Raw genomic sequence first — 21265 nt, forward strand, 5'->3', positions numbered from 1 at the left:
TCACAAATTATATATTAAAGCCAAATACATGAATACACATCTTTTGCAGTTTAGTTGTGCTAAGAGAACATGGCATAATAAAAGAAAACTTTTTTTTTTAGCACTTACAGTAAGCTATTTTATATTGCTCAATATTTACGATATCATTTTATTATTATTGTTTATATACTTTGTGCCAATATGTGTGCTAGATCTATAGAATACTAATGGTCGCAATTCTTGTCAATTAAGCTTTTATTTAGAAAATATTTTGTCTAGAAGCGCTTCCTGTCGCTGTCTCTGACTTGCCTGCGCATGTCTATTTTAACGCTGCTACTGCTGCTGCTGCTAGCGCGGATAGTCCGGGGAGCATACGAAGTTAGACGGCAGTGATTCTGAGAGCATGCCGGCGAATAAATCTACTCTCCGGTTCTGTTTGACCGCTTTCATGCGAGAGTAGGCTCCTGCTGGAGGAGGAACATTAAACCTGAGGAGGAGGAGGAGGAGTAGGTGACATGCAGTTCACTGCCTGACGCAGTCTGTGCGCTGCTCGCTCTCAGACAGGGACGAGGTAAAAACCGGAATGGTGCATTTGAATTACCCATATTTACACTGAGAAGGGCTGGCTCGGTTTTAAAGCAGGTTTGGGATTTTTTTTAGTGGAGAAAAACGACATTTAATGTTCGATCGCATCGCGGTGCGACGGGAATGTGCAGCACCGGCGGTATTGGGCTGCAGGTGGATGGCCAACCTGAGGGTGCCAGCCACCGCTTACCTTCCATTCAACCGCTGTTGCAGCTGCAGTAGGTCTGGCTTCATCCAGAGTTCTATGGACAAACACTCAGAACCAGATCAGACTAATTGACCCGAGCCATGCTTCCTGGGGTTGGCGTTTTCGGCACCAGCCTGACCGCCCGGGTGATTATCCCGCTGCTGAAGAATGAGGGTTTCGCTGTTAAAGCACTATGGGGCCGGACGCAGGAGGAGGCGGAGGAGCTGGCCAAGGAGATGAATGTGCCGTTTTACACAAACCGGATTGACGATGTGCTGCTGCATCAGGATGTGGATCTGGTCTGCATCAACCTACCGCCGCCTCTTACTCGTCAGATCGCAGTCAAAACACTGGGTGAGTCCTATGCTGCTGCGGAGATGGGAGAAGGGGAGGGATGCTGCGGCCCTGCAGGGTGGGGGAAGATTGTGGGCGGCGACCTGACAGCAGGTTACCGGTCCACTGATGCCTTCACGTTTTAATTGTATGGGTTGGTTGTGCATACATTTAATCCAGGTTATAGTATTTACTGTAGGTGTGGCTGCTGATGAAGGCAGCATTACATTGTATTTATTTTCTTTTAGCAGCCCTCCTTTATGAATAAATATTCTATCTGAGTTGATTTTATGTTTAACTGCTGCTAAAAAGTGGAGTCAGTACTGCAGTTGTAGTTCTCTGAGAAGGCCCCGGACTGAATAGGACTGTACACCACTGCGAATCATCTTCCATTGACATTATGCCACAGTGCTGTGATATTACTTTAAGAAGCTCTTTGGAAACACAATAGCTTCCACATGTGCTTTAAATCACAGTAAACAAGGACTTTAGTCCTGAGTTAAACTATGAATTTAACCTGGGTTAGTAAGATTGTCAGCCCAGGAGAAGAGGCCTGAAAGCAGAACTGCAAAGAGAGGTTGTTCTACTTTAAATCTAGAGCAGTGCAGCTTATTTTGGAGATCTTGGTGAAAGAATGGTGGCAGGCACTACTGAGCTGATACTCTCCACACACAGGCTTTATTTACCCCACAGTTTGGCAGCAGAGTTCAGCTGGCAGGGATCTCTAATAGGTCAGGTTAGTGACTAGGAAACAAGCAATCCAAAAATGCCCTACACTGCTAATGGAACTGGCTAATATCCAGATTTTTTTTTTTTGTTCAAATAATTCACTGATTATAAATTTATCAATTGTTTATTTTGAGAAACGTACATGAACAAGTAAATTCACAACAAAAGGTCATATAAAAACCAAATGGATAAAGGAGTTTTAGTTTGACTGTTTGACCTCCATGACCACATTATGAATCTATGTATTAGATAAACATTACAGCTGCAACATCTGCAATGCTATTGCTTAGATTATTGCCAAATGGTATAAGCATGAAAATAATAATAAAAATAAATACATAAATAACTCTGAATGCAAACCATGCATGCTCTGCTGTTACACTGCTACATGTGCAGTAGACAGTGCTGAGAGTAGCTCTAACTATGGAGTTGATATCACCATTTATAAACCAACCAATGCATTGTTTTTAGCATCACAGATTCTGAAAAAAACCCCATAAATATTCGTGTCAGATGTATATTATTTTGTTAGTGGGTTATGAGAATTTGCAATAAACACAGTTCCTCTGAAGTTAGTGTGGAGGCTTTTCAGCATCAAATGCACGGTTCACTTTTTGACTGTCAATGTAACCTGCAGAGGCAGAGAGACAAGAGGAGGCAAAGAGGCAGATAGAACATACAACCATTACAATACAATAACACATTTGCAACATTACATCAGTCCAGCCCTCCACAGTATAATTGCACTACATACGTTGATAGAACACATTCAGAGATGAACAACTGTGCTTTTCAGCCTAATGAGCCAGGCTGAGAGCAGGATGTTCTTGTCAATAATAATAATAATAATAATAATAATAATAATAATAATAACAATAACAACAGCAACTGCAGAGCAGAGAGAGACAAAGAGTTGTGGGCACTGCAAAGAGACTTACATGATCCAGGTCCTATGACTTCAATCTGCTGATATGAATTTTTCTGATGAATTAAGAATGACCCAATGCAACCTTTCCAAAAATCAGCTGGTCAAGTTTGAATGACAAGGCCCAAAAGTGTGACCTCATTTATGTGGGTGTGTCTTTTACGCCATCAACATATATTTTGATTTTAGAAAAGTGTCCATAAAGCAGCCCATGACTTGCAATGTAAAACTGTAACCTCAGTGCTGGCATCCCGCATGATGATAAGGCCTCTATGGCTCCAGTCATTTTCATACTGACATCCTATTTGCTCATTGGCTTCTCTGTGGAGTGGCAGCAAGAGCTAACAAGAGGCACATGCTTTAACTACAGTAGACAGGGTTTGTTTTAACAAACGTCAAAGTCTACTCTGTACATTCATACTTGTGAAACGTAAAAGCAGTCTTGAATAACAGTTGCACAAGCCAATCTAGAGCCAGACTCACTCATCATATCCCAGTGAACTTGACTCAACCTGTACACCAGCTGCTGCTTACTTGTCTGCGGCATTCTCTGTTTCCTCCCAGCCCGTTTGCTCCCAGCCTCATTGTGTGACTGCCGCCTGTTCCTTCCCTCCCAGCTTTTTTCCTCGGCCGCCCTCACACTGCCACTCTCTGCTTTGTATTGGACAAAAGCATTAAACCATGTTTGCTAATTCTAATGATCGAGTCTGATCATTAGAACAAGTTCACATATTTCTGTGGATAAAAACACTGCAGAAAAGGGTTACAGATTGATGTGTACCAAAAAGATCCTAGCTAACTGCACAGACTACTTCTCAGGCCATTCCTAAAATACTAATTCTGTCCTGCACCATAGCAAATGCATTTTTCCCCCCCCCCATAATTCAGTATTGTCTTTATCGATAATGCAGTTAACTTCTGTTTGATATAGGCAAGCTGTTCATATATGTTCAGTATACAAAGAACACTTTTTGACATAACCTTCAAGGTTCTCGTAAATTTGAAAAAATATATTGCTCACATTAGTTAGTTCAATGAAACTTTTTACTATAACATGCATCCTTAAAGGGCCCTACTTCTAAAACTAATTTGAACAGTATACTTAGAACAATACAGTGTCAGAAAACAGGTCTGTCTTACTGAGCGTATTAATTAGCCTGACTAATTAATCAGCCAGCTGATAATATTGGGTGATATTAGCATATAAGGGGACTATCGCTTTCAGCTAATTTTATTGCAGTTATGTGCTTTTGTTACTAGATTTATTTGCCTGTCAAATAAATCTGGCATTTTATTTGAATAATTTTTGGAATACACTACAATTTGTCTTTCTGGCTGTCACCAGCAGCAATAAAACATAGATATAAGTAATATATTGGTCAATATATATTGGTATCAGATTGCGCCCCCCACACACACACACACACTAATTTTTTTGTTTTTTAACATCTGTACATATTTCTGACCATATAAAGGTCAAAAGAGTTATTTGTTGTGAAATTGAATGAATCAGGATCATCTGAAACAACCACTTGGATTATCCCTGTTTAACGTCAGCCTATGTTTCAGTATATTGCATCACTATAATGTATTACATCTTCCAACGAAGTCTTATGTAACCAGGGACTGACTGGTCACTGTGCGGCCGGCTGTATGAGAATGTTGAGCTGACTTCCTCTTCTATCAGAGTGTGTTAGCTGATTGTAATCTTCCCGCTGACTGCTGACCTCATGAGCTGAAACATGATAAGTGTAATCGACTTCCTCAACAGAGGAATGTGAAACACATTCAGCATTAGTTTGCGTTGAGTTATTTATTATTTAGTCTTAATTTGAGTTAAAATTGACATCATCTGCCTAGAAGTTATTTATAATGTGCAGTGGAAATGTAACTGTCTCAGGTAAGATTCTTGTGTTTTACAAGCAATGGTCACCTAGAGATAGCCAAAAACTAATGTACTGCATGTACATGCACACAACAAAGTTCACCACTGTCCCCCTCCCCAAGATTTCTGACTATTTCTGCTGTCCTGTCTCTAAAATAAAGGCATAAAAGCAAAAAAAAACCCACCCAAGAGATGTCAAGGGACTTGCATGTAAAATGACCAATATATGCTAATAAGATGTGTTAATAAACTTGAGATATACTTTTATTTGATGAGGTGGCTATAGAGGTATGATGGTAGTAAAACTAAAACCTACAACAGGATTCAGAATAAAGAGGAAGTGGAAAATCACTGGTAGAAGTCAACAAGATGCTACATGTGTTGTTCAGGTTTAACCTGAGCAGGCTCGTCTCCTCCATCCAGGACGTTGTCATTACACAAAACAAGTCCGTCCCGTTCTGCCGCATCCCTCCTTCTTTTCTTACTTAGTCTCTCTCTCCTCCTGTGTTCTCTTTCTTACTATGTTGGCATTCCTCAGGCATCTGATGTCACTCAGGCTTTCTCTGAGGGAAACTCACACTGTCTGCTCCTAAACATATAGACAAACAGCTTTTGCTTTAAAAGATGGACTCATGTGAGCAGCTTTCTTGGTCACCATCTTTCAGCCGCTCAGCCCCCCACCTCTGGAACTCATTCCCACCTGACATCCGTAACATTGACTCTCTAACAATCTTTAAATCATGTCTCAAAACCCATCTGTTCAAACAAGCCTACTCACTCTGATTTCCATCCATTCCACTCCTGTTTTTATTGTCATGTAAATCTCTCCTTTTTTTAACTTTTTATGTTTATGTTTTATTGTCTTTTTAAAACCTTGCATGTAAGGTGTCCTTGGGTTTTTTTGAAAGACGCCCTCAAATAAAATGCATTGTTATTATTGTTATTATTATTATCACCAGCTTGAGACATTTTTTTTAACTAGAGGAGATTCAAACTCCTTTTTGTGTTTTGTGTTAGATCCATTTCAATTAGCGTTTATGAATTACTGAAGCCTGAACAATTCAGACACAATGATTACTTAAGAGCTAAAACAGTTTGTTTTAATAGAGCAGATTTTTTTTTTAATTACAATGTGTTTTAAATAATTTCTTAAATGGGTTGCTTTTAAATTGTATTCAAATTGTAGTTTTCTCTTTAAATCAAAGCTTTTTGAAATAAAATATTCATGAGAAAAAAACGGACAATATGAAAAACAAGAAGGTGGGTGCCCTGGTTACAAATGTATAGGATTACAGCATTGTTTGTGTTTTTGGGCTCTACTCAAATGGGTATAAAAAAAAAGGCTCTCAGGTGTCAACATAAAAACACTAGTCCAGATTGTCCATCTTTTCTTTTTTTTTTTTCTTGCTGTCAGGATAGAGATAGGACAGTGAATAGAGCAAGATACAGGTCCGACCCAAGCCTCTTCAAGCGGGGCACTCACAACAACCCTGACAGTGTCCATCTTTAATGTAGAGCTGCAGCTATCGAATATTTTAGTAATCGAGTATTCTATCGAATATCCCGTCGATTAATCGAGTAATCGAATAAATCATACTTTTGCTTAATTAAGGTTTAACTCGTCTTGGGTCGTCCCTACAAACCTGCTTCTTTGCAGTTACCATGGAAACGCCTGCTTGTTACAGCGAACCACCTCTGCTCTACAGCTGCTGATGATGCTCACCATATTACTGACAGGGTCCCAAATTCACTTTCTGATACACTGGTCAAGGCGGCAGGTAGCTGAAAAATACAGGCCAAACACGTTTTAATGGCTGAAATAGCAAATACTGTTTTGTGTAGCCTACACATCTGTTACAGTACATTTAATTGAGAAAGCATTATGTTCTGTTGAATCAATCACAGAATCAATCATTATGTCAGATAAGGGAATTGAGAAACTTTAAATATATATTTGCTAAATTATTATTCCACAAACAAGTTGTCTTGATTTAGCTTTGAAGACATTAGACATTTCATATAATCAGCCTGTATATTGTTAAAAGTGTATCTCTGTCTGCTCCTGCAGCGTGTACATTCAGCGTGCTCACAGACTACAGAGACCTATGACAGAGACTGTGAGAGGACGTTGCTATCGTTATGTTAGCTGCAAACACGGAGAAAGTGAACGGAGAAAAGCCGACCGTTTGACCGGATCACGTGTTCCCGACTGGGTCGTATGGATCACGGATCAACTGTGTGCTGACTAAAAGTTAAAAGGGGCACGCCGCGCTCGCGTGTGTGTGCGCGTGTTATCGCTGAAGTGTCTGTGTGTAAGAGAGAGGAGCAGGTAGCTGCAGCTACATTAAACGTGTTTGATACTCATACCAAAGTTTTGATGACGCAAAAAAAAACAACTTAACGAAGCCTCGAGGCAGCGAAAATTCCTCGATGAATTTTTGTAATCGAATTATTCGAGTTATTCGAGGAATCGTTTCAGCTCTACTTTAATGCTATAGCAAGTGAACATGTCTCCTAATACAGACATATGTAGCGCCCTCTAGCCTTACCACACTGATAACTAAACTTAAGAGCGCTAACATTCATCTAGGTTCGGGAAAAGATACCTGGAATTACTTAATTGACTCACTAGGAGAGAGTAAACGTGGAAGTGAACAGTGACCACCTTTATTGCCTCAGCAACAAACATGGCAATGCAAGTGAATGAACAAAAGATATCACCATACAAAATACACTCTTCCAAAGTATCAAAAGAATCTTCACTAAAATAAATAAAACAAAGAAAAACAGACGGTCCAAGTTTGGTTTCCTTTTGCTGCAGTTCTCCTTTAAGAGAAAGGAGATTTTCCTCGACTTGTTGTGTGCACACTATGTAAATGTCCCTAACACTACCCGGGTAGTTTGAATGTGTTAGTTCTTATCTGGTTCCTGAATGAATGAAATGAATGGATGGTCCTGATGTCCTCTGAGGGCGGACCCACGGCTGGCCACACCGGGGTTCTGGTCCGTCCACAGTCGATGTCTCTTGGGTTAGCTCGCCACTGAACCCACAAAGGTTCAGATTCTGAACGATCCAGTCCAGATCTATGATCAAATAAAAAAACCAATCGGAGCTCACGAGGGGACCAACAAGAAAGATGCGGCTCCTCAGCTTCACTCTCTCACACACACAAATCACGTCCGGGAAGTCTTAACCTTGTTCGGAACGACCTTTCAGGACGACGTCTCACCCAAAAAGGAAGAGACCTTGAGAGTGCGCGCTAACAGAGAGTTAGAGAGTGGTTGCGCCACCCACTGTTCTGGTGTGAGATTACACCTCTATCTGAGATATGTCAATTTAGTAACTCCATATTCATGTGGGTTACACCCTCCCCTCCTGAATGTGCATGAGTCTCTTCATGCTGTTATGTGGTTCATAGGTGAACTATCATAGCTACCTATTGTGTCAAGAGCTTGGTTAAAGCTTTGTAAGAGACTCTGTGCAAAAGAGATTAAGGGTTTTCCCAACTGAACGTAGTGAAAGCGGTCAGGGGGTTGTCGTGATCTTTCTGACCTCCGCGTGGAGTCATTTGTTTCTCCATCTGCAGGATCCTCCATATCACCAGAAGACTCATCCTTTCCTTCATCAGCAAGAGCTGGAGTTTCATTTGTCATGTCCGGTTGATTTTCATCTGACTTATCCATTTCATTCTCATTTGTCTCAATTTCATTCTCATTTGTCATATCCGGTTGCGTGATGTCTTTTCCAGTAGGGGTTTGCTCACCCATGACCCCCAGCTCCTCACTTTCAACCACCTCAGGAAGTGTTCCAACAGGTTCAGCAGGAAGGCTGCTGTCATTGGGCTCATCCTGGGGATGGGATACAGCAGGGTTTGCTGGTATGGATGGTAAGTGTCTATCCTCTACTGCTCGAGTTACAGTTGTACGGTGTCTCCTTGGAATTTCACAAACTTGGATGAACCTTTCCTCAGGAATAACAGAGGGATAGAAAGGTGAATCGTCCTCAGACTCTGAGTGTTCCTCTAAGAGTTGAGGGTGACTCTGTCTGGTTCTCGGCCTGCGGACCTTGGGTCTGGCTGGTTCAGTTTCCTCCACTTCTGACAGGTCACCGCAAGGGAGTAGGAGATCCCTATGTAGAGTTCGGATGGGTCCATCTCCGTTGGTAGGCTGTACTTTATACACAGGTAGGTCTCCCATCCTTTCCAGAACTTTGTACACAGTTGACTCCCACTTATCCGCAAGCTTGTGTTTGCTCCGCAGCCGCAGGTTCCGCACTAGAACTTGATCACCTGGTTCTAGTGTTGATTCTCTCACTTTTTTGTCAAAACGGCGTTTGTTCCGATCAGCAACCTTTTGTGAATTTCCGGTGGCAATCTGATAACTCTCCTCGAGGCGTGCTTTCAGATTTTTGACGTACTGGGAGTGAGATTTAGGAGAGCCATCTTTTACAGGTAGACGGAACGCGATGTCCACTGGCAACCTAGGTTGGCGACCAAACATCAATTCGTATGGGCTAAACCCAGTGACGTCGTTCTTGGTGCAATTATAGGCATGGGTTAGAGGTTTTACATAGTCTCGCCAGTGGCCTTTCTCTTTGTCTTTTAAGGTTCCCAACATGCCTAAAAGTGTGCGGTTAAACCGCTCTACAGGGTTTCCTCTTGGGTGATAGGGACTTGTGCGCACCTTAGTGATACCTGCAAGGGCGCAGAGTTCTTTGATGAGTTGAGATTCAAAATCCCTGCCCTGATCACTTAGCAACCGTTCTGGAAACCCGTAGTGCACTAAGAACTGTTCCCACAGAGTCTTTGCAACTGTTGTGGCTTTCTGATCTTTTGTTGGTATGGCAACAGCGTACTTGGTAAAATGATCGGTTATTACCAAGATGTCTTTGGTGTTGTGACTGTCAGGCTCTAGGGATAAGTAGTCTATGCACACCAGTTCCATGGGTCGAGTTGTCTGGATGTTCACAAGGGGTGCTGATTTCTCCGGCTGCGTTTTTCTCCTAACACAACGTCCGCATGACTTGATCTTTTTCTCCACGTCTCCAGCCATTTTTGGCCAGTAAAACCTTGCTCTTACCAAGTCCAGGGTTCTTTCCAAACCCATATGCCCCATATCTTCATGCAGGCACGTGAGAATGGTGGGTCTAAGGGACTTGGGGGCAACAAACTGGTACGTCACATCCTCTCCTGACCAACGAGTTCTGTACAGGAGGCCATCCTTCACCTCCAACTTTTTCCACTCTTTGAACATCAGCTTGAGCTCATCGGAGTCAGACGTGAGGTTGGGTTTGACTTCACCTCCAGCTTCCAAGACCTTGAGAACCTGTCCAATGACGGGGTCAGACCTTTGATGTTGTTGGAGTTCTGCTGGGCTGCAGGTTGGTATGGTGGAAAAACCTAGGACTCCCTCATCTACATAGGTGTCTGGCACTGCATCAGAGTGAATAGCAAGTGATTCCACAATGGTGATGGAAGGTATGTGGTTGTCACCCTTACCTAAGAGATGGCGTTGACACAAGGCAGTAATTGTGTCAGCTGGTAGGTCCTGCTGGTCAGGGAAGGAAGAGAGATGGTGCGAGGTGAATTGTTTAATTCGCTCCCTTTCCTCGAGAGAAGCTTGGTTGTCGGCCAGAGTATCTTGAGGCCGTCGGGAGAGACCATCTGCATCTTGGTTGCTCTTTCCAGCACGATACTTGATGTGAAAGTCAAAGGTGGAGAGAGCAGCCAGCCACCGATAACTGGCGGCGTCGAGTTTTGCTGACTTCAGGATGTACGTCAACGGATTGTTATCGGTTATGACGGTGAATGTGTTTCCATAGAGGTAATCTTGAAACTTCTCTACAATGGACCACTTCAAGGCTAGGAACTCCAGCTTGTGGGCTGGATATCGCTTTTCACTGGGTGAAAGCCCTCTGCTAGCATAGGCAATAACACGCATTTCACCGTCCTGCTCCTGGTACAGGGCAGCTCCTAAACCTGAAGTACTTGCGTCAGTGTGGAGGACGTACGGTAATTTTGGGTCAGCAAAACCTAGGACAGGTGCAGAGGTAAGCTTTTCGATGATTGTGTCAAAGGCTTTTTGACATTCCTGTGTCCATCGCTCATTAAAGGGCTCTTTGGGGTTGAAGTACCCTCCCAGGCTAGATGTTTTTTGGCCCTTCTTGCAGGGTGGGTAGCCGCTGGTGAGGTCATTCAAGGGTCTGACTATTTTCGAATAGTCTCTGACAAAGCGGCGGTAATACCCAGCAAAGCCTAAGAAAGACTTGAGCTCGCCAAGGGTTTGAGGTCTAGGCCAAGTGCGGAGAGCACTGACCTTGTCAGGATCAGTCTCTACCCCTTTGCTCGAGACAATGTGGCCCAAATACCTCACTGAGCTTTGGAAGAAGTGGCACTTTTTTGGCGAAAGTTTCAGGCCATGTTCTCTCAGTTGCTGAAGGACATGCTTAAGCCTGGTTTCGTGTTCCTCTAATGAGTGTGAGAACACAATGATATCATCTAAGAAAACTAGTACTTCCTTCAGATTCATGCTACCCATGACTCTCTCCATCAATCGTTGGAAAGTACTGGGAGCATTGGTAATGCCCTGGGGCATACGATTGAACTCGTAAAACCCCAAGGGGCATACAAAAGCTGTCTTAGGCTTATCACACTCCTCCATCTCAATCTGGTAATATCCAGATTTTAGGTCCATGACAGAGAACCATCTGGATCCAGCAAGAGCCGAGAAGGCTTCTTCAAGGTTGGGGAGTGCATAGGCGTCGCGGATCGTTAGTGCGTTCAATTTGCGATAATCAATGCAAAGACGGACTTCTCCATTCTTTTTGCGAACCACTACAATTGGTGAAGCGTAAGGGGATTCTGATTCCCGAATCACTCCTGCATCAAGGAGCGTTTGTAGGTGTTTTCTCACTGCTTCATAGTCGTTTGGGTGGATTGGTCGGGACCTTTGCTTGAATGGTGTTTCGTCTTTTAGCTTGATGTGATGCTTTACTTTAGTTGCATGTCCAAAATCCAAGTCACTTTGTGCGAACACGTCGCCATACTCAGTTAGACTTTGTGTTATTCTGTCCTTCCACTTGTTAGAGAGGGGGGAATCGCTAAAGTCAAATTTGAGATTGGACGTGGCAGGTTCATTGACTGGTTGAGGAGTGGCAGAACAACACTTCACTGTGTCAGTGTTTTTGTTTGGATCTGGTGAGTGGTCATAGATCTCGTCAGGAGTATGGAGCTCAGCAATGACACAGTTTGACGGAAGTGTAACATCATGGTCATTTTCATTTCTCACCCACACAGATAATTTGTGAGGCCGCTGCTTGGGCAAGGTGACGAGGCAGCACTCCACAAACACTCCACCAGGCAAGGTAGAGGATTCAGGCTGTTCAACGATTGCACACTCGCTGGTGGTGTCAGCTCTGACGTAGCTTTCAAGGCAGACTCTCTCTTGCGCAGGTATTACTTGCTGCACTTTGCCTTTGAGAGTTGCTAAACCTACTTTTCCTATAGAATTCAATGTGTTCCTGAGCTTGAGTACACGGATGATCTGCCTGTAGCCATAAGCAGAGGACAGCTCGTTTGGGTTTTTGTCACTACAGTACTCTTCATACAAGAGATCGAGTGCGTTTGTCCCAATTAGTACAGGTAAGTTACAGGTACTGCGCCGGTCTGGGACTACTAAGGCTAAAGCAGAAACTTCGGGCTCAGTCTTGACAAATTCTTTTGGAAACTTGAGATTGATGGGGACATAGCCTAAATATGGGACATTCTGCCCATTAGCACCTTCAACCTCGAGGGTATCAAGCGGTTGTATGGGGTGCTCTGACAGATGGCTGTTATAGAAAGAGTGAGTTACTGTGGTCACTTGGGACCCAGAGTCAAGGAGACATGCTGTGTTGACTCCTGACACACCAACATTAGCTGTACATTTCTGTCCTACAAGTTTTTTAGGTAGTTGAATTTGGTGTTCTACATTGTTGGATTGAATTAATGCTCTAGTCTTAGGATTTGCCTTTACTTTTGTCTTAGTTTTTGATTTGGGACATTTAGTTTCAGTTCCAGTTCCTGGTAGTCCCTCGTCAGGAACTGCATTCAGTTTAAACTTTCCTCCCATGTTGCTTGTCTTTGTTTAAACTCTTTGCGCTTCCTTTCAACTAGCTCAGGGTTTGCCTCATTGCTGCAGGAAGGCACAATGTGGCCATCCTCTCCACACTTGAAACAATACCATGGGCGGGGTTTCTTTGTGAGTTTCAGCTCTGTAGGGGACAACGTTTCTTCTACAGGAGGAGTTTTGAGTTTAGCCTTTGCTTTCTTACTTGGTTTAGCAGACACCTGGCTTGAACTTAAGGAGGCCTTAAGAGAAGCTATTTGGGCTTGTAATTGAGCCATTTGCTTTTCTAGTTGTTGTGTGTTATGGGAAGCAGGCGTTGCTGCGTCAATTTTGGGGACACATTCTTCCACTGAGAGGGAATTTGACTGGGCTTTTGTTTTGGTAATCCCAAAGTGCTGTTTCATTCGACTGGACTTAGCAGCTTGCCTGTCCTCTTCAGAACGTATCGAGAGCAGTAATTCAGCAAAGGAGGATGGATCGTTTTTCTTTTGCTCAAGCTGGAGACTGGTAATTAAACCATTGTTCCAGCAGCCTCTGCAGAATTGCTTAAGCAGTTGGCGATCTGAATCATGAGCAGCCAGGCCGCCTCGTTTGACGACTTTACTCAGGATCGTCTGCAAGCGTTGCAGATATCCAGAGGGCTTTTCACCAGAGTCTTGGTTCATGTTTAGAAACTTTGCAAAAAGTTCATCTCCATCTTCAATAATACCATAAGCAGAGTCAAGAAGAACAAGATATTCATGAGGAGAAGAGTTGGGCCCAAGATGCTTGACTATAGTGGCAGCAGGTGGAAGAAGGCCATCAACCATTTTCCTGGTTGTATGTTTGTCAGACATGGCAGGGTCTGCGAGGTAGAACTCAACATTGCTGCGCCATGTGTCATAATCAGACTCTGAAGGTGGACAGGGGATTTTCCCTGAGAAGGGTCTGAGTCTGGTATTGCCATGAAAATGAGAAGGCAAGTCACTATTCTTAATCACATGCTCGACTACTACTTTTTGCACCTCTGGAGTGGTTAGGTGCTCAGAAGGTAAGTACAGGGGCTGTTTCCTTTGAAGGGATGATGCCTCTGCACCTGCATCGAGTAGAAGTGAGTCACGTTCATGGGAGTGGATCAAGTCTGTAGCTATCCTCAGGGGACTTCCATTAACTGCTGGATCAGTTGCGGGTGGGGAACTGGTATGCTGAGATACCGGATTCTTTGATGTGTCTGGTTCAGTCGTCTTAGGTTGGGTAGACGCTTGAATTCTAGCTAACTCGTCTATCAAAACTTTCTCGAAATCTGCCCCACTTAATTTAGCAACATCCTTCAGTTCATTTAAGTAAGTCTGAGTTAAGGTAGAACCTCTGTCAGCAGTGTATAGTTCAGACAGAAGCTGAATGTGGTGGATAACATTTGGAATGCTGGTAGGTCTGTCGCAAGGTAAGCTATCCTGAATAAACTCAACAGCTCCACCGGATTCATATTCCACTATGGCTGCATCTTCGAACTTAGCTTCAGTGCTAGTAATCTCAATTACTCTTCCAATTTTACCATACTGTCCCAAATGCTCAAGAACTTCAGCATCTGCTTTACTATTACCCATGCCACTTACTAGAAGAGAATTTGGCACCTTAACATTTTCAGATGTAACTGTATCCATATTTGGATGATACCAGTGTTCACAGATGGAGTGCAATAAAAATGTCAGACTGTTCAACCTTCACGCTACCAAGGATTTAGACTTCTCCTGGCTAGCTCGCCAAGTTTTATGTAGCGCCCTCTAGCCTTACCACACTGATAACTAAACTTAAGAGCGCTAACATTCATCTAGGTTCGGGAAAAGATACCTGGAATTACTTAATTGACTCACTAGGAGAGAGTAAACGTGGAAGTGAACAGTGACCACCTTTATTGCCTCAGCAACAAACATGGCAATGCAAGTGAATGAACAAAAGATATCACCATACAAAATACACTCTTCCAAAGTATCAAAAGAATCTTCACTAAAATAAATAAAACAAAGAAAAACAGACGGTCCAAGTTTGGTTTCCTTTTGCTGCAGTTCTCCTTTAAGAGAAAGGAGATTTTCCTCGACTTGTTGTGTGCACACTATGTAAATGTCCCTAACACTACCCGGGTAGTTTGAATGTGTTAGTTCTTATCTGGTTCCTGAATGAATGAAATGAATGGATGGTCCTGATGTCCTCTGAGGGCGGACCCACGGCTGGCCACACCGGGGTTCTGGTCCGTCCACAGTCGATGTCTCTTGGGTTAGCTCGCCACTGAACCCACAAAGGTTCAGATTCTGAACGATCCAGTCCAGATCTATGATCAAATAAAAAAACCAATCGGAGCTCACGAGGGGACCAACAAGAAAGATGCGGCTCCTCAGCTTCACTCTCTCACACACACAAATCACGTCCGGGAAGTCTTAACCTTGTTCGGAACGACCTTTCAGGACGACGTCTCACCCAAAAAGGAAGAGACCTTGAGAGTGCGCGCTAACAGAGAGTTAGAGAGTGGTTGCGCCACCCACTGTTCTGGTGTGAGATTACACCTCTATCTGAGATATGTCAATTTAGTAACTCCATATTCATGTGGGTTACACATATAATGGAGAAATACATATTCATATCTCACAACTCTAGAGGTCCCTTTTTATGACACTTACACTTCCTGATATTTATCAGCATAGTCTGAGGAAGACATTGAGAAGAGTCATAAACCCCTGGAAATAGCTATTCTAGCTATAGCTATTTTGGGGTGGGATTGTACCCTATACATGAATATCAGGTCCTGTTAAATTTTAATATTTGGCTTGTATAAATGATACTTCAGTTTCTAACTTATTTTATTTTGTGTCACAAACAACTTTAATCTGCTCACCTCACTTCCCTTAAATTCTACATCACACCTGCCCAAGTGTTTTCTACATTAGATGGTACACACTAATGTAAGCGGGTGGAGTGCAGGAAATCTCATGATTAAATGTATAACTCATGGCACAACATATGTGGGTCACAATATCAATAACATCAGCTTACGGCGGTTCTGGCAAAATTAATTATTTGCTTAAGGTTGAACGTATTTGAATTTATTTTTATTCACACTTCACCCTGCAACTCTGTGCACTTATGTCTTCTTCTTCTATTGTCCTGATTAACTTCTCGTCACCCTCATTCAGCTTATTAGAGCTGAGAGTCACTGCTGACGTGGTGGGTCAAAATACTAGAAAAATATTTTAGAGTGCCATGTATTTTATCAATATTTGGCAGAAGTGATATGATAATGAAATCACACAAACAGGACTGTGATATATTGTAGCGTCCTTATTTTTCCCACCTCTAATAGGTACAGATTTTAAATACGTTAAATTAGCACTATGTAGCTATTGTTTATGTTTTGAGCAGTAACTCGTGATAATCTTTGGATTATTCTTGGTATAGTTTATAATTATTTCATAAAATATTCTGTTTAATAACAAATACAAAAAGTAAGACATGAACATAGAAAAAAGACTGAGTTTAGTATCACATATGAGAAGCAAGCTAACTATTGGTTAAAACAAATCCATCCATCAACCCATTAACCAATTCAATGCCTCATTTTGTGTTTTCATCATGTTGTTTTTCTTTGCATTGTTGGGAGGGCAGCAGTTGTGTGTGTATTTGTGCCAGATTCCAGAAGGGAAACTGAGAGTTGAACCGAAATGTAACATGGTGAAGACTTTCAGGTGGTTTGTTTTGATGGTTGGAGGAGGTCATGATGGGAGAGGAGGCCTTCAGCTCAGCTCTGTAAGCTGCTCACAGTAATAAGTAACAGGCATGGAAGTGAATCATTTTACAGCAGTTAGTGACATCTCATGACGTTTGTATAAAGTCCCCTTCAACAATTGGTTCCATGATGTATGAGATTGGGAAATTAAATAAATTTTGGTCTTACACAAAGTAGAAATGTATCATCAACCAATAAAGGACATTAGAAGGTTAAATATCACAACATGGTTCAATAATGACTCATACCACATGAAGTTTAATGCATGTGATTCATTTTTAATTTATTTATTTCTGTATGAAATCTTGGGTAAGAGTGATCATAATGAGCGGCTATTTTTACCATTAAGGCTTTACCAAAACTTTAGAGTTTATCTGAGATCACACTCACTCTAGGCAACCTGTATAGTGCCCAAGCATGTTTGACCCTCAAATTTCTTTGACGAGTCTGAGTGCTTCAAATCATGCTCAAGCCCTGGATATACTTCCTTGGCCCTATACATGGTTAAAAGAGGTAGGCTTTGGCAAATTATGGTTGCTCATGCATTAAACATGGAAATACAACGTGGACATGATGGCGCATTGCAATATTAAAAAATCCGAAGGTGTTTGAAAGCTGTATCTGACCAGAACGTCTAAAAGACCCTTCCAAAGTCAGTAAAGTTGCAGTCATTTTCCATTGTGCTAATACCCATCCAACTTGTAAATTAAATGATGCTATATAATAGGGATGTAAAGATTAATTGTGGGGCAGTTAAAAGTCAATTCAAAGTTGCCACGGTTCACATCAATACTTCAAAAAATTAATTGCAGTAACAGCATCCAAAATCAACACCAGCCAAGCGCCAAATGGGGGTAGATTTTCCGTTTGTTGAGTTCACTTCAGAGAGCTATTTGACCCAGAGTGGGTAACTGTTTTACCATAAAGTCATAAAAACTATACTGTAAGCGCGTTTTAATGTAGCTGCAGCTATCCACTCCTCTCTCTGCTGCAAACTGAGTCTGACACACCAAACACTTCAGCGCTAATGCACACACACAGACACTTGTACACAGGCGCGCCTATTTTCACTTTTAGTCTATATCAACACACAGCTGATCCATGATCCATACGACAGGAACATGGGAACATGTGATCTGGTTAAATGGTCGGCTTTTCTCTGTTCACTCTCTCCGTGTCTGCAGCTAACATAGCGATAGCAACGTTCTCTCACAGTCTCTGTAGTCTCAGTCTGTGAGCGCGCTGAATGCATGTGCAGCAGGAACAGTCAGAGATGCATGTCTAATAATGAGCAGGCTGGTTATATGAAGGGTCTAATGTTGATAAAGCTAAATCAAGAGAGAGCTTGTTTAGTGGAATAATAAGTTATTATTCTCTGATGTATTTTAGTTTTTAGTCTGGAATGTTAATGCAGGGGGGATCAGAGAGCAGGGGGCTCTGTAAATAAAGGCAAGCAAATATATATTTTAAAATTATTGAATTTTAAATCTGTAATCGATAAAACAGAACATAATGCTTTCTCAAGTAAATGTACAACAGCAGATGTGTAGGTGACACAAAAACACTATTTGTTATTTCAGCCGTTAAAACATATTTGGCCTGTATTTTTCATCTACCTGCCACCTTGACCAGTGAATCAAAAAGTTAATTTGGAAGGTTGGTAGCCCTGTTCACCCAAACAAGTTTAAGAGCCAAAGAGATTAAGAGGTGCATATGTGTTTTCATTAAGAATTAAAGGCATCTTTTTTTGGTCGTATTTTTTTTTCTCTCATTTTGTAAAAAAAAAAAAAAAGTGACAAAATTGTGTTGTGAACCCAGAAACGTGTATTGTATCGTGAGTTGAATGAATCATTAAATCCCTACTATATAATGACACAAAGCCATGAATGTGTTGTATTATGACTTTATGTTTGTACAAGAGGTAATCTTGCACAGGCCTGGAGCAATGTAAGTGCACAGGCCAAGGCCAGCATGGGACTGATGAGGGGTGGGGTTGGAACATATGGTATGGGGCAAAAGTGCGCCCTAAAATGAATCAGCTCAGATATTATAGCATTTACTAAGCCACACGACCAAATGCATGCTCATCCCTGCAGACTGAAAATACTGTGCAGTCTAAGAATATCATCTAATGCATCACACTCCAATGATATTTTGGAGCAAAGTATATGAACAGATCGGGAAATTATACAGCCTGCATTGATTTAGAAGTTGTCGCACATACTCAACGTCAACACTTAATACAATTTTTTTAATACCCTGCAACAGCATCCTAAATTGGCGCTCCAACCAGTTTAAATATTTTTACAATTATTTCTCATTGTCTCACCCTGAACTGCTGGGTACCAGGAAGCTCCTTTTGATAAGCCATCTCTTTACCCCATAATCAACAAAACAGACAGTGCTAGCGACAAGCTGGGCTAAGAGTGTAGCATTTAGTTGCGCAGAATTTCTTTGGGAATTGGACTTGACGCATGCCGTGGCACTGTCAACATTTGACAGAAAATGGTAATTTTTCACTCAGTATGTAGCCTAAAACACAACTCCAAATGGGTCCTATTGACTAATTGGTGCTTTCTCTTTATATCTGCATAGTGAATTGTTAAATGTCACATGTTGTGTTTTTTAATGTGCATTGGTGACCACAGAAAAACCTTTGTCCATGGCAAAAGAAAACAAAAAACAATCACCTTTTGACAGCACTTTCATTCAGAGGCGCTGCTTGTTAACAAGCAAGGCAAGCAACTGCTTGGGGCCCCAGACCAGTCAGGAGGGCTGACAAACTTGAAACCAAAGCGGTGGCACAAGATGTACAAATTTTGCAATGACAGTAGGATTTCTTCCTTAGGGGGCACCATCTGACAGTTCCCACTCTCTTTGCCCAGCGAAGCATGGCATGCGTTAAAGTTTTTCAATTTAAGTCACCAGAGAAAAATTAACAAACTTTAGAATCCCCTCTGCTTTCACTAGCCTCAGCAGCCATTCATGTCGCAGCCATTTGTGGCATTTTGAAGATTTCTTACCCCAAAATTTCTGTACAAAAAACAATAAATACCTAATATGATGTACATTTTAACAGACCAGAATTTTACTTTTACTTTTATACCACTGGTAATTTTAACACAGGTTTTAGATTTTCTTTAGGCTTGTTGTGAATTAATTTTGTAACCAACTTGATTTAGTTGACTTAGTTATGGAACATTAAAGATAATTTAAAAATGTTTTTATTAAACCAGTGCCAGTTATAAATGGAAGGAGCTGATGAAATGGGTTGAGATGTCAAATGCTATAAGGCTGATTAATGGCAGGGTTTTCTCAGTATGAGTTCATTATCTTGACAACTGGAGCATCATGGAAACTTTAAATGAGGTTATGACACCCAACACTTAATCTTCACCATAATTAAATCTCCAGTGATGAATGGTCACATCGTTACAAGGTAAACTGTCTGGCATAGCGGCTTCAGAACCTTTTAAACAAGTTTTGTAGAAGTCTGTTATTTTTTTTGTGAATTTTACGATTTTCAACTAAACTTGAAAAACACAAATTAGATTGTTTTTTAAATGTCTTGTAAATCCAAGTATAAATTTACAAGAAGTTGATAAAGGAAAAACATTGTATAATTCCCCAGATAAAATAAACTGGTCTTGATATACAGCTTATGACTTCTGTAGGCTTCATGTATGGTGGTAGCAATGATTCATCTTCACTCTGATAAGCTTTCAGACACCTGCTCCAGACGGCCACCCAAAGGCACAGAGCTAATTATAACCTGTCTGCAAAGGGTAAAAGGGCATCATCATAAATACACGTCCTCACCGCTGATGCTCTTATGTAACTGCACGTCCTCTCCGTCCGCCCACTCAACTTTCTTCTTATAGGGCAGTACACCAGCAGGTAAAAGTAGACTGAGATAATGTCAGAGTTGTGAAATGTTTTTTTTAAAGCCACAGCTTGTTTCTGAATTCAGAACGTTTTTTGGGGGGGTTTTTTTCTTTTTTTTATCAAATTTTATTTTTTATCTTTCATAAAATACATGCACACAAAACAAGATAGGATGTCTTTTTTTGGTTTAACAATTGTTTACATAGTGTTTTGTAATAGCAACTTGGGTGGCCTCTTTTGTTTTTTTAACCTTTTTTAGTTTACAGATTAAGTATCTGTTCCTTAATAGCATATAACACCTGTGAAGACCAACTGTGTTGTTAAGCTTGTATTTTATGAACATTTGGACTTGAATAAACTGTAGCTTGTTTGGCCATATGGCTTTAACTCGGAAAGTCTGAGCTAGTCAGCACGGCTTGCTAAAATGTTTACTGATTCCCAGCACTTGTGTACTTTATTGTTCACATTCAACAACTGTTCAGTAATTGGTAGCCTTTACACATCCATGTGTTTGCTGGAGAAGGTAGATAAGTGTAAACAGAAGTGGACCTCCAAGGGCTGTCAAACCTTCAAACCAAATCACAGCAGTGCCTCAAAATATGCAAATTTTGCAATGACAGTAGAGAACCTCCAAAAGGGGGCCCCAACTGACAGGACTCACTCTCTACTCCCTGCTATGCTCTATTGCTGTGAAAACCAATGTTTTTTCGATGAAAGTCACCAAAGGAAATTTAAGAGGAACTATCTGTATGGGAGTAAAAAATAACAGGAACAGGGGGGCTCTGGGAAATACCTAAATAAAGTCAAGCAAATATATATTTCAAATTTTCAATTTCCTGATCTGATAAAATAATTTAATCTATGACTTCAATCTGTGATTAATTCAACATAACG

General features: G+C 41.5%; 1 protein-coding gene across 1 annotated transcript in view; it reads left to right on the plus strand.

Annotated features, from left to right (window-relative positions):
* Nucleotides 1-286: 286 nt before the first annotated feature.
* Nucleotides 287-21265, plus strand: part of gfod1 (glucose-fructose oxidoreductase domain containing 1) — a 39600-nt gene continuing 18621 nt past the window's right edge. Inside the window, exon 1 of the mRNA XM_079361643.1 lies at nucleotides 287-1105. Within this exon, the coding sequence (XP_079217769.1) occupies nucleotides 853-1105 (253 nt within the window). The 5' untranslated portion in view covers nucleotides 287-852. The remainder of the gene's footprint in view (nucleotides 1106-21265) is intronic.

Source organism: Symphodus melops (assembly GCF_947650265.1).
Source record: "Symphodus melops genome assembly, chromosome: 14".
Lineage (NCBI taxonomy): Eukaryota > Metazoa > Chordata > Actinopteri > Labriformes > Labridae > Symphodus > Symphodus melops.